Genomic DNA, 15,307 nt, shown 5'->3' on the forward strand with positions numbered 1-15,307 from the left:
GAAAGCTTACTTTCATGACATGTTATGATCAATTTTTAGAAAAAAATTGTTTTTATGAATTGAAAATTAAGTTTTTAATATTGAATATTTGAATTTAAATATTTAATTAAATAAGTTAGTAGAAATTAAATATTAATTAATTAAATGAAAGTATTTGAGTTTTAATATTTGATATTAATAAATTAATTTGATAAAATATAAATTTAATATAAAAATGTTCCAAAATGTTATTTGACCTTACAATAATTCATTTGAATCAATTCTGGGGGAGTTGTCTTTTTGCACATGATCATTTATAACTAACCTACATAAGTTAATTATTGAGGTACGAGATTAAAAGTCGATTGAGATGGTAGTTGGTTTGTAGAGGGATAATAGACGTGTGAAAATGTGATTTACTAATGAATAAGAGGTCAATAAAAAGGATCGTAAGGTCACGAGATATAATAATATCGATTGTGATTGGTGGTTGTTGGGAGAGATAAGAACTCGATAACAAAGTATCGTAACGAAATTAAAGGTCTCAATTGTGATTGGTGGTTAAAAAATATTAAAAGAGACATATCATACACATTTATAAATATTCTCCTTAGGAATTTTCCTCTATTTTTGAGTAGGGAAGTCATTCTCAATAAGAAAATATCATAATTTTTTATTTTAAAGTTTTATCTTTCATGTCAACTATTTTCAACAAATGATGAATATATTCAATTAAAATATGTTAAAATTAAAAAAGATAAAAATCTTATATTTGAGTTAAACAAAAGTATTTCTAAGTTCTCAATGTCAAATTGAAAGCAAATACTTTAACACAGGAATAACAAATCTAACCTACAATATTATTTTTGATCAAAATATCCCATGTCCAATAGTGCTGCATACTCATACCCAAATTGAGATTTTACTTCCAACCGAACTGCAAACCTATACCCAAAATGAGATTTCTCATTTTTCCTCTCCAAAGCACGCATATATGCGTTTCAACTATACATAACTGCATATTTTTTTAATTTTTTTTCATTTTAGTCCTTAAACTTTTATTTCATTAATTTTATATATTAAACTTATTTATATAATAAATTTATATAAGTTATCTATATTTTAATTTGTGTATATGTTTTATTTATTTATATTTTAGTTTGTTTATATTTTTATTTTTTCTTACATTTTATATTAAACTTATTTATATAATTATTAATTTAATTTATTTATATAATTTAATTCATTTATATAATATTTTTTATATAACATAAAATTGTGAGAGGAATACAACAATTATAACATTTGAAAAATTATATCTTTTTTATTTGTATGAATAATTTTTTATTTTAATTTCATATGTATTTGTGTCTGTTTGTTTATTGTAATATTTGAATTTTTAATGAATTTTTATAATTAATTATAATTAAGTTTAAAATAATGGGATGATATTATAATATTATTGTGGTGTAATTTATAAGTTTGTAAACTATATGGGGTAATATTAAAAAGTTATAAAAGTTATGTAAAGAAGAATATTATAAAAATATTCTTTTGAGTTTGAGAATGGGTTTTTCGGTTGGAGAAGAATTATGGTTTGATGTGACATTTACACCAAAATGATTTTAAAAATGAGTTTTTCAGTTGGAGATGGTCTAAGGAAAAGAGAATTCTCTAAATACGGTCATGATGTGGTACTTGAATCACATCTCAATGACTAAATAAAAGGGAAACTAAACTTAATTTAAATCTAATATTTTATACAAACTAATATTTTTTTGATTTTTTCTAGAATGTATTCTAGCTAGTTCTATTAATATTACACTAAGGGAATTTCAATAGATAAACTAGTTCAGACGGTCAAGGGAGCTCATTAATCTTCTCGACAATCTTCGGTTTTTTTGTTTATCTTAAACCACTCTTCTTTATATCATTTTGAATAAAATATTTAAAAAGTAAATGTCATATATATATAGAGAAAGGATAGAGAGCGCGCAATAGGGAGACAGCGAGTGGGAGAGCGATGGTCTACGTGGCCCGACATGTGGAATTAATAAATAAATAAAAATATAATAATAATAATAAAAACACGTTTGTAGAATATTCTCTCATATTATTAATTAATTTTCCTCTCTTCTTATTAAATAATTTCTCTCTCTCTACAAATTAATTTATCTCATTTATTCATATTAACACGATTATTATTTTACTCATTTATTTGATATTTATTATCTCTCATCGGTTAAAATAACTCAATAATTTACAACAAACTCTCACATTAAATATTTTAATAATATGTTTAAATAAATTCTAAACCTTAAACCATAAACCCTAAACTTTAAACCCTAAACTCTAAATCCTAAACCCTAAACTCTAAACCCTAAATCCTAAATACTAAATTATAAACCCTAAATCCTAATTAATATCACTGATTAGTTGAATTATGAATTTATCTCTTCTATTTTTATTTTATTGTTATGACTTTTCAATTCCTTTATTTATCAAATATTTTTTATTTATTTTTTATGGCCTCTTTTTTTTTATAGGATATAAATTATTTAATAAGAGGAGAGAGAAAATAATTAATAATAGGAGAGATAAAATAATTAATAATAGGAGAGAAAATATTCTACCTGTCAACCCACGTAAACATCGCTGAATGATTAGCTGTCTCAAGTCGTTCTCTCTATCATTTTTCATTTATATATATATAATAGTATTTAGTTTATTTAATTTGGTTAGTGTATACATTTAAATTTATCCTTCTTAATTTAACTTTGAATTTTTTTTATTGTAATTTGCTTCTTTTTTTTTCTTATTATACCCACCTAACCTAACCTCCTTTCATATATATATATATTTTTAAATAATTATTTATAATTATATTTAAGCCTTATTCATATGAGTTATTTGAATAACAATAACTAAAAATATCATATTAATTTCTCTTTTATCCGTCTCACCACGTAATTTATTAATCAAAATATTAAAATAATTTATCTTTAAAATTATTATTTTATTTTATTATTATATATTAATATACCTTTAAATTTTTTTATCAAAAATTCTACACTTCCTCCAAATTATTATTGATCATTAATTTTTTTAAATAACTGACATTTTGAAAAATCCAAAACAATACCTAAATTGTATTAATTTTTTTAATACTATTGTAATATATATTTCAAAATATTCTTAAAAAGCATCAAATATATTTAAAAGAAAACTTAAAATAAAGTTTCCAATGACTTATTTTCTTTTTTATTAATTAGGTTACTTAAATTATTAATCAAAATAATAAAATATCTTTTATTTAAAATATATATTATTATTTTTTAATAAAAAAAACACTATATTCTTAAAATTATCTTAAAATTATAGTACATTCACATTACATAATTTATTAACCAAAATACTAAAATATAATATATTTTAAATTATTATTTTTTATTTTATTTATTTTATTTATATATATTAATACTTTTTAAATATTTTTACAAAAATAATTATTACATTCTCAAAATTATTACTAATCATTATTTTTTTTTCTTCTTATAAATTTAAAAAAAATCTAATTCAAATAAAACCTAAGTTAAATATTTAAATTACCGGAACCCAACACGATTTAGATAAGTATAGACCCATAAAATACTTATAAATAAGGTTATGAAATAAAAGTGAGGTCATTCTTTCCATATGTGACATGTCCATGTAAAGAATAAGTAGACACTACGTGTCATCTACGTGGAACCCTATCTTCCACCTACGTCATATCTCAACTATTATAATTTATTTCAATAAATAAATATAGTCCCATCTTAGACTAAGATGCTTTAACCACTTATGGATAGACACGTGGTAGATACCACGTGGATTGTTATTCCGACACGTGGGTCATAATTGGAAGTTATTGAAAGTCTTAAAAAGAAAATTGTGTGATCTATGAGCTGGCCACGCAACTACTACGCATGTCTTGTGGGACCCACATTATAATTTTGAAGGACACGTCATTATCTGGACCAGATTGACATTACAACCGCCTTATGTGGGGGGACCACAAAACCTTTGTTAGATGCCGAGTAGGATGCTGATGTGTCGTGTTTTATGACGTGGATGATTTATTGTCGTTTGATCGAGATGTTTGAGGTCGGTACGGTGTAAATTAACGGGTCAGATTGATCATTATCTAAAAAAAAATTATTTTTCATTTTATTTTGAATGTTTTTTTTTAATTATATTAGACTTTTTAAAGTATAAAGAAAAAATAAATAATTAGAATGAGGTGATAGTTTGGATAATGACTTCATAAGATTTTTGAAAAAAAATTAAAATAAAAAATGATTATTTAAAAATAAGTATTAGTGATTATATTGAATATGTAAATAATTTTTTTATGGGTAAAAAGACTTACAAAAATATTTATATATAATGATAAAAATGAGTAGGACTGCAAACGAGTCAAGTCGAGCTCAAACCAGCTTGAGCTCGAGCTCGACTCAATTAAGTATTGTTTAGCTCGACTCAAACTCGAGCTTACACGAATTTATAAATTTGAGCTCAAGCTCGATTAGAAAAATTTGAATTAAAATTAAATTTTTAAGTATTTGTGAAAAAAATATTTATTTTAAATTTTAGGTTTTAATATTAAAATAAATAAAAATATATATTTTGTATTATTAGGCTCGAAAAAGCTCGACAAAAAATCGAACAAGTATTATATGAGCTCGATTTGAATATTAAACGAGTCGACTTCAACTCGACTTAAATTTTTCAAAATCAAACTCAAGTCGAGCGGTTCTCGATGGCTCCCAAACAACTATTTGTATTCCTAAAGATGAGTGAGATAGAGAGAATGGAGTAGAGATAATTTATTTTTTTATTTTTAAAGTTTATTAGTCCGCCATTCTCTTAATTTCTATTTTAAAATTCATATCCCTATCATTTCTTAATTAATTATATAATAAAGTATAATAATTTAAAATATAAATATATAATATTTTAATATTTTAATGTTTTAATTAATAAATTAAGTTATATAATAGATAAGAAATTGAGCTAAATAATGTTTTTAGATTAAGTTATTTAAATGGTTAAAATCAAACAAATACTATTAGTTTTTTAAATAAATTTTGGTTTATTGATTAAAAAATAAAAAATATTAGTGGGTTATGATTTTAAGAAGATACTTATTTTTTATTTTATTTTTATAAAAGAATAAAGAATATTTGAATTTTTTAATTTTTAAACAATATTATATTTCTTTAAAATATACGAAATTGAATTGTTTTAATTTATTATAATCTAGAGTATCCTAAATATTGAATTAATTATTTTTTATTTTTTTAAAAGGTTAGTGTATATTAAAAACAAAAAAAATAGTTTATGAATAACGAGAAAGCATTGCATTATAAGAATAATAACAAATAAAAAAAGAAATAAGAAAAAAATCAACTCAATACGTTATTGAGCTCTTAAATACTAAAAAAACGATTAACTTTCCGACAAACTGTACTAATCTTCCGGAATGAATCTTAGAAAGCGTCGTAAAAATAATATTATGAATTATACGCATCAGACGACTACGATCATTGAAAGTTCGACGATTTTTCTCTAACCATATAGTTTATCAAAAAATAATTGTGATTGTAACCCAAATATGTAGACTTGTCATTTCAGTCGTATCAATCTAAACTTCCCAAAAACTACCAACGACTCGGACATCACCCAATAAATCATAGTAATAATTGACAAAAGACTCCAAATACTAGTCAACATCGACAATGTAAAATGAAGTTAATAGTTGATTCTTCTTTGTGACATATACGATTAACCATAATAAAATATTTTTCTTGCACATATCATCCTTAAGAATTTCACCGTGAATGACGTTTCATCTAAAGAACGATATATTTGATGAAATTTTTGACTCTCAAAGTTTCTCCCATAAAAAGTTATATGAAATTATCTTAGCGAACAATTTGTAACAATGCCCAAAATGAAATTATACATATTTTGTCAACGCATAACGTCTTGTTTAGACGTAGACACTTATTTACGTCATATCAAAATTAAACTCTATTATGGGATGAAGTCTCCATAATGTTTAATATTTTCTATATCTAATTCGGCTAGCGAAACTACTAGACCGATGATCAAACATTACTTAACTGTGTCATTTTTACATATATGAATGGAAATAAACTAATGATACGTCGTAACTAGACTTTTGACAATATACCAAATATCGTCTAAAAAACTAATTGAAAAATTATTCTCCACAATAAATCTAGATTGTTCACGAAACCTTTAAAGTATATTTTTAAAATTTTGCTAAAAATAGTCTATATATATATATATATTTTTTAAAAGGTCCGTGTGTATTAAAATGATGAAATCATTTGAGCACAACGACAAAAACATGACATTAAGAGAAAATAAATAAAAATAAAAAATGTTACTCAATAGGTTATCGAGCTCAATAAGAACGATTAACCCTCGACGAACTCTACCGGCTTTCCGGAATGAATCTCATAAAACATCATAATATATAATAATATTATTAATGATACGTATCGGACGATTAAGATCAGTGAAAGTTCGATGATTTCTCTCCAACCAGCCACCAAAAAGTAAGTGGGATGGTAACCCAATTATGTAGGTTTGCCATATTAGCCGTAGCAATCCAAATTTTCCAACAACTACCCAAAGACTCAGTCATCACCTCGACAATGCAAAAGTAAGTGAGTTGTCGATTCAATTTTCTCGTGACACATACGACTAACCTTAATATAATATTTTATCATGCACATATCTTTCGTAAGAATTTCATTATGAATAACATTCCATCTAAGGAACGAGATCTATGATGTAATTTTTGACTCTCAAAGTTTCTCCTAACAAAAATTATATGAACTCATCTCAACGAACAACTTATAGCATTGTTCTACATGAAAACTATTCATATTTTATCAACGCATATCGTCTTGTTCAGACGAGAACACTTATTTGTTTATTTGTGTCCTACCAAAAATAAATTCTATCGTTAGACAAACTCTCCATAATGTTTAATCATCTTTTATATCTAATTCGGCTAGCGAAACCACTGTACCGAGAATCAAACATATTATTAACTGTGACATTTCTACATATAACAATGGAAGCAAACAGATAAGACGTAACTAGACTTCTGACACTACACCAACTATCGACCCAAAAACTAATCGAATGACCATCTCTACAATAAACTTAGATTGCTCAAAAAATTTTTTTCAACAAAAATAAATTTGTAACCATACTTACATTTGATATTGATGCCTAAAGAATATTGGGTTAAAATAAGTTAGATTTTTTTTTCACAATTACATTCTCATCCATCCGTCCGCGTGGGGATGTGCGCTGGCTTTGAAAGCTATGATAAGGACACGTGTATGAAGACGTGGCCTTTCCCTTTGAAACCCCCCTTCCCTCTCGTCTTCTTCGTTGGTTCTCTCCATTTCTCTTCCTTCATCTCTCTCTCTCCTCTGTTCAAAATTCTCTCTCTTCCTTCATTTCACGTTTCCAGATAGAGAAGCAAGCTTCATAAGTTCATACAAACCGACTATAACAAGTTGAATTACTTCCTTTTAGTCTTTCTTCCACACCAGTGTGAAATCCGCTACGAAATTCTTAAGGTACTACGAAAATTTCAGCTTTTTCTATTAAATTTCTGTCGGATCTCTGAAATTCATGTTGATTCTATCTATGTATGTATGAAGTAGAGAACTGTAGGTCGTTTTTCAGCTAAAAATCCTTAATTTATACAGTTGATCATAAGAAGAAGACAATTGAAAGTTCAATTTTTGGAAAGGAACCCAGAATGGCAAATAGTGAAGAGCTTAGGTCTGAGAAAGCACCTTCACCGCCTGTGGTAAAATTCGATGTTTGATTTAAGAATTGTTCTTATTGATCTAGTAAATGCCAATACTAAAACCCTAGTTTTTTTTACAGGATCAGGCCAATCTTCATGCATATCCTGATTGGGCTGCTATGCAGGTTTGTTTCTTCTTTACTTATTACTTACTCACACTGTTTATGGTTCTGAAATTTGGTTTTGAAGTTTAAACCCTAATTGCAACAGGCTTATTATGGTCCAAGGGTTGCTATGCCTCATTTTTATGGTGCAAATGTTGGTTCTGGTCAGGCATCTCATCCTTATATGTGGGGACATCCACAGGTGTTCTATTAATTGACAATTCTATAAGTTTCGATTCGATTCCTTGTTGTTCAGGAAAGATATCTGACTCGAAATCTCACTTTTTTTATCAGCCTATGATGCCACCTTATGGTCCTCCTTATGCTGCAATTTATGCCCATGGAGGTGTTTATGCAAATCCTGGCAGTGTTCCTCCTGTAAGTTCTTTGTTGGTTTTAATTTCTAATTCTGATAAACCTGAAATTTAGTCAGAAATGGTATCATTTGCTAAGATATAGACAGATTTAGAAATTTAGTTTTGTTTCTGGATCTGGATCCAGATACAAAATGTGTTTCCATATGGGTTATAATTGAGTTGAATACTTATGGTGATGATGCAGGGTCCAGCTCCGAATGCTGAAAACGCTACAAAATCATCAGGAAACACAGAACATAGTTTGAGGAAGAAATCAAAAGGAGCTGAGAATGGTGATAATGGTGGAGGAGCTAACCATACAGATTCTCAGAGGTTATTTAGCTTAATTTGGTTGAATTCTTCTTTATTTTTTCTCATGAACAATATTCCTAATGTGTTCTTCATAAACAGTTCGGAGACAGATAAATCAACTGATGGAAGTAATGGTAACACAGATGGGGTAAGACTTGAAGAGATCAATTTACTCATTAGATATACTCTTTTGTTAAGATATATTGATTTTTTTCATCTTTATGCAGGAGTGTCAAATTCGTAAAAAAATATATTGTCCCGAAGATGGAATCAATGGAACTAGTTCTGGTTTGGTCGTAAAGGCTAATAATACTCCACAGCCTCATCCCATCATGGCAAATGAAACCTGGCTGAAAGTAAAACACACTTTCCTTTTCATTTGTGTTGTTATGTCTTAGTTTGGATTCGGTTACTCATCTGATCCTTGTGTCCAAATAATTCAGAACGATAGAGAGCTGAAAAGGCAGAGGAGGAAACAGTCAAACCGTGAATCTGCTAGAAGATCTAGATTGAGGAAACAGGTATTAATTTGTCATTCTAATTCACAAAAATTCAGAAGTTTGTGTCAATTATTATTCTCTAAATTCTCAACTGCCATCCAGTCCGAGGCTGAGGAACTTGCGAAAAGAGTCGATGCTCTCATTGCTGAGAATCTCTCCCTTAAATCTGAAATCAGTCGCGTAACTGATAATTCTAAGAAGCTGAAGTTCGAAAATGCTGCACTACTGGTATGTTATATGGTTATTTGAAAATTGTTAGGCGAGTTTTTTTAGGTTAATTGATCTTAAACTACCCAATATACCCTTTTGCGAAGTAGATTTACACAAATTTTAATGAGATGCAGAACATGATCTAATTACAGGAGAATATGAAAAGTTCTTCGACGGGGCAAAGAGGAGATAGGAATTTGAACAAGTCGGGTGGAAAACGAGTTCCTGTTAGCACGGAAAATCTTTTGTCGAGAGTTGACAATTCTGTCCCTGTGAGGGCAGATGCATAATAAAATATACGATATGAGGTATTTTTTTTCATAGTAACATAAATTTTTAGTCGTAATTGAAAACCGAAAAGAATTGCTAACAAAAGAACGAACCAATCGAAAGAAAGCTGGATAGTGAGATTTTAAAACTGTTGTTGCGATTGTACATAGTGTTGTTGCTTGGTTTGCGTTATTTAGGATGATTTTGTATCTCTAATGTATAACTTTTATTTTTCTTTGATGGAGTATTTTATTTGAAAATGATGATCATTTGATCATAATATATATACTCAAATATATGGCTATGTTGTATAAGCATTTCTTTCAAATTTCCCTTTTTTTTTTGTAATTTATTGTTGTTTGTGTGTGGGTATAAAGTCGATTTGGCCACAACCTATCGAACTTTTTGTTTTTTAGAGCAATTTAGTCAAAAATCATATATAGTTTAGTTGATGTTAAATTCATTTAAAAAATAGTGACAAAAAAATTAAAATTATTAGCCATTTATAAAATTTTAAAATTAATTTAAATAATAATAATAATATATAAATGAGACTAAAATAAATAATATTTATAAAATTAGTTATGTCTTAACTTTTTGAAATGGTTATAAATTTAAAATTTATTTATATTTGTTTTTGTTAATCGAGGAGATAATTTTAAAAAAAAAATTCTATTTTTTTTTTCTTTTTTTATCTTTTTTTCCAACTAGTTATATATTGACATATCATTTTTAAATTTTTATTGAAAAATTTGACGAAATGACCCTAATGATTCACTTTGATTTTTTGACCAGCGCTTAAAATAAAAAGTGCTAGTGACACATTTTTTTTGGGACGATTTTGCCCCCTCTCGTGAAACATACTCAATCGCGAGACGCAACCGACATTCGCGAGACGCAACCGGCAATCGCGAGAAAGTTTTTTTTATTTTTTATTTTAAAAAAAAATTTCACACGGCATCCGATTGCGTCTCGTAACGGGGCATTTTCGTCCCAAAAAAAAGTATCACCAGCGCATTTATTTTATGTGCTGGCCAAAAAGTCAAATAAACTAATCTTTAGGGTCATTTTATCGAATTTCCGTTTTATTCCTATTCAATTCATTTATAACTATACTAACCCAAATTTGTGGGATTAATTTTTTTTTATTGGTAAAATTATGACTTTGATTTTCATTTTTTTAATTTAGTTAACTATTTGTTTATATAATTTATAAAATAAAAAATAATATATTTTTATTTTTGTAAACACATTTCAACTCTAATTCTTGAATCCATAATAATAATAATAATATATGGAGTAATATGCTTTTCTGATTAAATAAATGAAGTAAATAAGATAGAATAGTGAAATGGGGGAGAATTAGGTTTAAATTGTAATCCAAACAATGAAGTAGTTGTCACGTTGGTTTCTAAAATGGGAAGCCACCACCAAATTTTAACCTACTTTTTCTTTTTTAACTAGTATTTTATTAGAAAGAGTGAAAAAGATTAAAGTTACTTAATCTCATCCAAAAAAGAAAAAAAATTATTTATATAACGGTTCAAAACGAATTTATTCGAAAAAACGAGACCATTAATCGTGATAAAATATTATTTATAACAGTGATAAAGAGAAAAAGCATGTAATAACTTGTACATTTAATTTGCATGATTAATTTGTGGAAGGTGCTTAATTAGCATGTATATGTGTGTCATATTAACATGCTAATTAGTTGTTAACATGTCAATATCTTATTTTACTTTTATTAATTTTTAGGTGGATTTTATAAAAAAACAAAGTATATGATTAATCCATAGTTCCTTTTAGATATCAATATATTCATCTTTAGCAAAATATATCAACACATGTTTAACATTCTTAGTCGTCTTCTTTATAGTGTCATTCTCGCTGCCTTAATTGAGAGATCTAGTTGAGCTAATAAAGCGAGATGTCTTTAATTTAACTAGCATGATTTCCGTGCGATACAAACGGAGAAATATATAAAAAAAAAATTTATATATAAAAAAATTAAATCACACTATATAATATATTCACAGTGGCTATATTCAATAGTTTAAAAATATTTAATTAAATATCATAAAAAAAAATTTACTTTAATTAAATTTTGTTATATATAAAAATTGACACATTTAATTTCCATTATTATTATAGAAAAATAATAATTATTTAAATTTTATTACATAAATTTTACCATTATATTGTGTTTGACATTAATTTTATAATATTATAATTATTAGACACTATATATATTAAATATAAGTTTGAGAAATTTTAATATTGTGTATATATTCTTTCACATTTCCATTTTTATTAATATTTTGTGAAGTTATTTAATCTCAAATTTATTATATTTTTCTTTATAGAAACTTATTTTTAAATACAACTAAAATAAAATAATACAAACAAATATGGTCATTTATTAAAAATTTTAATTTTTTTTCTATTAATTTAATTTAAATATTCCTTTTTTTTAATGTGAATTATCACACTATTGACGAAAATAATATTTGAGAAAATATGTTTGTATTTTTTTCTATTTTGTACATAATTATTTCAACTTCTACAATATCCTCTCAAGAAATTCGAAAACAGTTTATTATACATTAAAACTCAAAATATTAATTAAAATATATGTGAAATGTCTATTAAAAAATAATGTTGAACCATCTTTTTTATGTCAATACCATAAAACTCTTGTTTCAAAACTATATATATATATATAATTTTATTTTGGTTAAAAAATAACATTAATTATTAATTTTATTAAAAAAATAATAATTAAATTTTATAATATTTTGTATAAAAAATATATATTTATAATAATATTATAAATTAAAATAATAAATATTTATTAATTATTTAAAACATATCAAAATAAAGAGTTAAATATATTTTGTATTATTTATATATATATATATATTATCTATTTTTTATATTTTTTATTATATATATAAATAATTAAAATATTAATATTATTCATTAAAATACAATTTTATTTATAGTTTTATTATAAAATATCTTATTAAGTTTTGTTATAAAAAAAATTAAAAATTTAAATCCTTGAAGGCAAAGAATTATCGGGTTTCTCTTAATTTCAAATCCTCGTCTTCTTTCGCTTCCTATTTTTCTTTAAATGAAGATCGAATTTTTTCCTCTAGGTCTCTCTTACGTCGCCGTCGCCCTCCTTCGTCGCGTCGTCGTCCACATCCTCTTATCGTGCTACCTATACCTAAGGAGAAATGATAGTCGATTTCAGAAAGACCTAGATCTAAGGAGAAGGGAGAGACAATTGTACCGCAAGAATTTGATGAGAAATTCATATAAAATGTGTAAAAATAAAAAAAAATAATAAAAAAAATTCTAAATCTACAGAGACAGAGAATACTCGTCTTCCTATTGATTTTGAATCATTGTCTTCATTCTCTTCCCATTTTTTTTCAAATTAAGATCGAATATTTTCCTCTATGTCTCTCTTGCGTCGGCGTCGCCATCTTCCGCTGCGTCATCGTTGCCCTTCTCCGTCATGTCAGAGTCGCCCTCCTTCTCTTCTCGTGCTACCTATACCTAAGAAGAAAAGAGTGCCGATTTAAGAAAGACTTAAACCTAAGGAGAAATGAGAGACGAATGTAACGCGAGAATTTGATAAACCGTGAGAATTTGATTAGAAATTCATATAAAATGTGTAAAAAAAATTTAATTAATTTTATTTTTTTTCTAAATCCATGGAGGTAGAGAATCCTCGGCTTCCTTTTAATTTCGAATCATCGTATTCATTCGTTTCCCATTTTTCTTCAAATCAAGATCGAATATTTTCCTCTGGGTCTCTCTTCCGTTGTCGACGCCCACCTCCTATTCTCATGTTAACTATACCTAAGGAGAAATGAGAGTTGATTGAAGAAAGACATAGACCTAAGGAGAAAAGAGAGACGATTGTACCGCGAGAATTTGATGATAAATTCATATAAAATGTGTAAAAATTTGGTAAATGTCACCCTAAATTTTTAGTTTTAAACATCATTATATATAATCTCCGTTCGATCAATTTATACATATATTACCATTACTTTTGACATTCCCCATCAATCACAAATTCACACACCATTAATGTAAGGACGCATTTACGTAGGCATGCCATCTACATCGACCACAAATTCACCGGCATGCCATCTACATCGACCACAAATTCTCCCACTCATACCCACATGTACAATCACATATTTGTAAAACATTTACGTAGGGATTCACACACATGCCATCTACATCGATTAACTTTTAATTTTTTTTTCTAAATCCATAGAGGTAGAGAATCTTCGGCTTCCTTTTAATTTCGAATCATCGTATTCATTCGTTTCCAATTTTTCTTCAAATCAAGATCGAATATTTTCCTCTGGGTCTCTCTTCCGTTGTCGACGTCCACCTCCTATTCTCGTGTTAACTATACCTAAGGAGAAATGAGAGTTGATTGAAGAAAGACATAGACCTAAGGAGAAAAGAGAGACGATTGTACCGCGAGAATTTGATGATAAATTCATATAAAATGTGTAAAAATTTGGTAAATGTCACCCTAAATTTTTAGTTTTAAACATCATTATATATAATCTCCGTTCGATCAATTTATACATATATTACCATTACTTTTGACATTCCCCATCAATCACAAATTCACACACCATTAATGTAAGGACGCATTTACGTAGGCATGCCATCTACATCGACCACAAATTCACCGGCATGCCATCTACATCGACCACAAATTCTCCCACTCATACCCACATGTAAAATCACATATTTGTAAAGAATTTACGTAGGGACTCACACACATGTCATCTACATCGACCACAAATTCTCCCACTCATACCCACATGTATAATCACCCGGCATGCTATATACATCGACCACAAATTCTCCCACTCATACCCACATGTACAATCACATATTTGTAAAGCATTTACGTAGGGACTCACACACATGACATCTACATCGACCCCACTCATACCCACATGCATAATCACATATTTATAAATTCGCATCAATTGAGACTCGAACTCTGGTCTCCAATATGAAATGTGAACACTTTAACCATTAAACCTTTTTTTCCAACTAGTTATATATTGACATATCATTTTTAAATTTTTATTGAAAAATTTGACGAAATGACCCTAATGATTCACTTTGATTTTTTGACCAGCGCTTAAAATAAAAAGTGCTAGTGACACATTTTTTTTTGGACGATTTTGCCCCCTCTCGTGAAACATACTCAATCGCGAGACGCAACCGACATTCGCGAGACGCAACCGGCAATCGCGAGAAAGTTTTTTTTATTTTTTATTTTAAAAAAAAATTTCACACGGCATCCGATTGCGTCTCGCAACGGGGCATTTTCGTCCCAAAAAAAGTATCACCAGCGCATTTATTTTATGTGCTGGCCAAAAAGTCAAATAAACTAATCTTTAGGGTCATTTTATCGAATTTCCGTTTTATTCCTATTCAATTCATTTATAACTATACTAACCCAAATTTGTGGGATTAATTTTTTTTTATTGGTAAAATTATGACTTTGATTTTCATTTTTTTAATTTAGTTAACTATTTGTTTATATAATTTATAAAATAAAAAATAATATATTTTTATTTTTGTAAACACATTTCAACTCTAATTCTTGAATCC

General features: G+C 27.2%; 1 protein-coding gene across 1 annotated transcript; it reads left to right on the forward strand.

The window, feature by feature from the left end:
- Nucleotides 1-7,474: 7,474 nt before the first annotated feature.
- Nucleotides 7,475-9,919, forward strand: LOC124942211 (common plant regulatory factor 1-like). The gene is made up of 11 exons (XM_047482669.1): nucleotides 7,475-7,649; nucleotides 7,782-7,885; nucleotides 7,966-8,010; nucleotides 8,096-8,191; nucleotides 8,284-8,367; nucleotides 8,551-8,678; nucleotides 8,757-8,805; nucleotides 8,885-9,013; nucleotides 9,101-9,178; nucleotides 9,260-9,385; nucleotides 9,520-9,919. Exons 2-11 carry the CDS (start codon nucleotides 7,835-7,837, stop codon nucleotides 9,655-9,657), a joined length of 924 nt encoding a protein of 307 aa, XP_047338625.1. The 5' UTR covers nucleotides 7,475-7,649; nucleotides 7,782-7,834; the 3' UTR covers nucleotides 9,658-9,919.
- The last annotated feature ends 5,388 nt before the right edge of the window (nucleotides 9,920-15,307 follow it).

The sequence above is a fragment of the Impatiens glandulifera genome, chromosome 6, assembly GCF_907164915.1.
Source record: "Impatiens glandulifera chromosome 6, dImpGla2.1, whole genome shotgun sequence".
In the NCBI taxonomy this organism is placed as follows: Eukaryota; Viridiplantae; Streptophyta; class Magnoliopsida; order Ericales; family Balsaminaceae; genus Impatiens; species Impatiens glandulifera.

Bases quoted from the DNA above. Each gene is read 5' to 3' on its own strand.
- LOC124942211 (XM_047482669.1), top strand. From the start codon at position 7,835: ATGGCAAATAGTGAAGAGCTTAGGTCTGAGAAAGCACCTTCACCGCCT. The intron at 8,368-8,550 runs GTAAGTTCTTTG...GTGATGATGCAG, and splicing joins ATCCTGGCAGTGTTCCTCCT to GGTCCAGCTCCGAATGCTGA. The intron at 9,179-9,259 runs GTATTAATTTGT...ACTGCCATCCAG, and splicing joins GATCTAGATTGAGGAAACAG to TCCGAGGCTGAGGAACTTGC.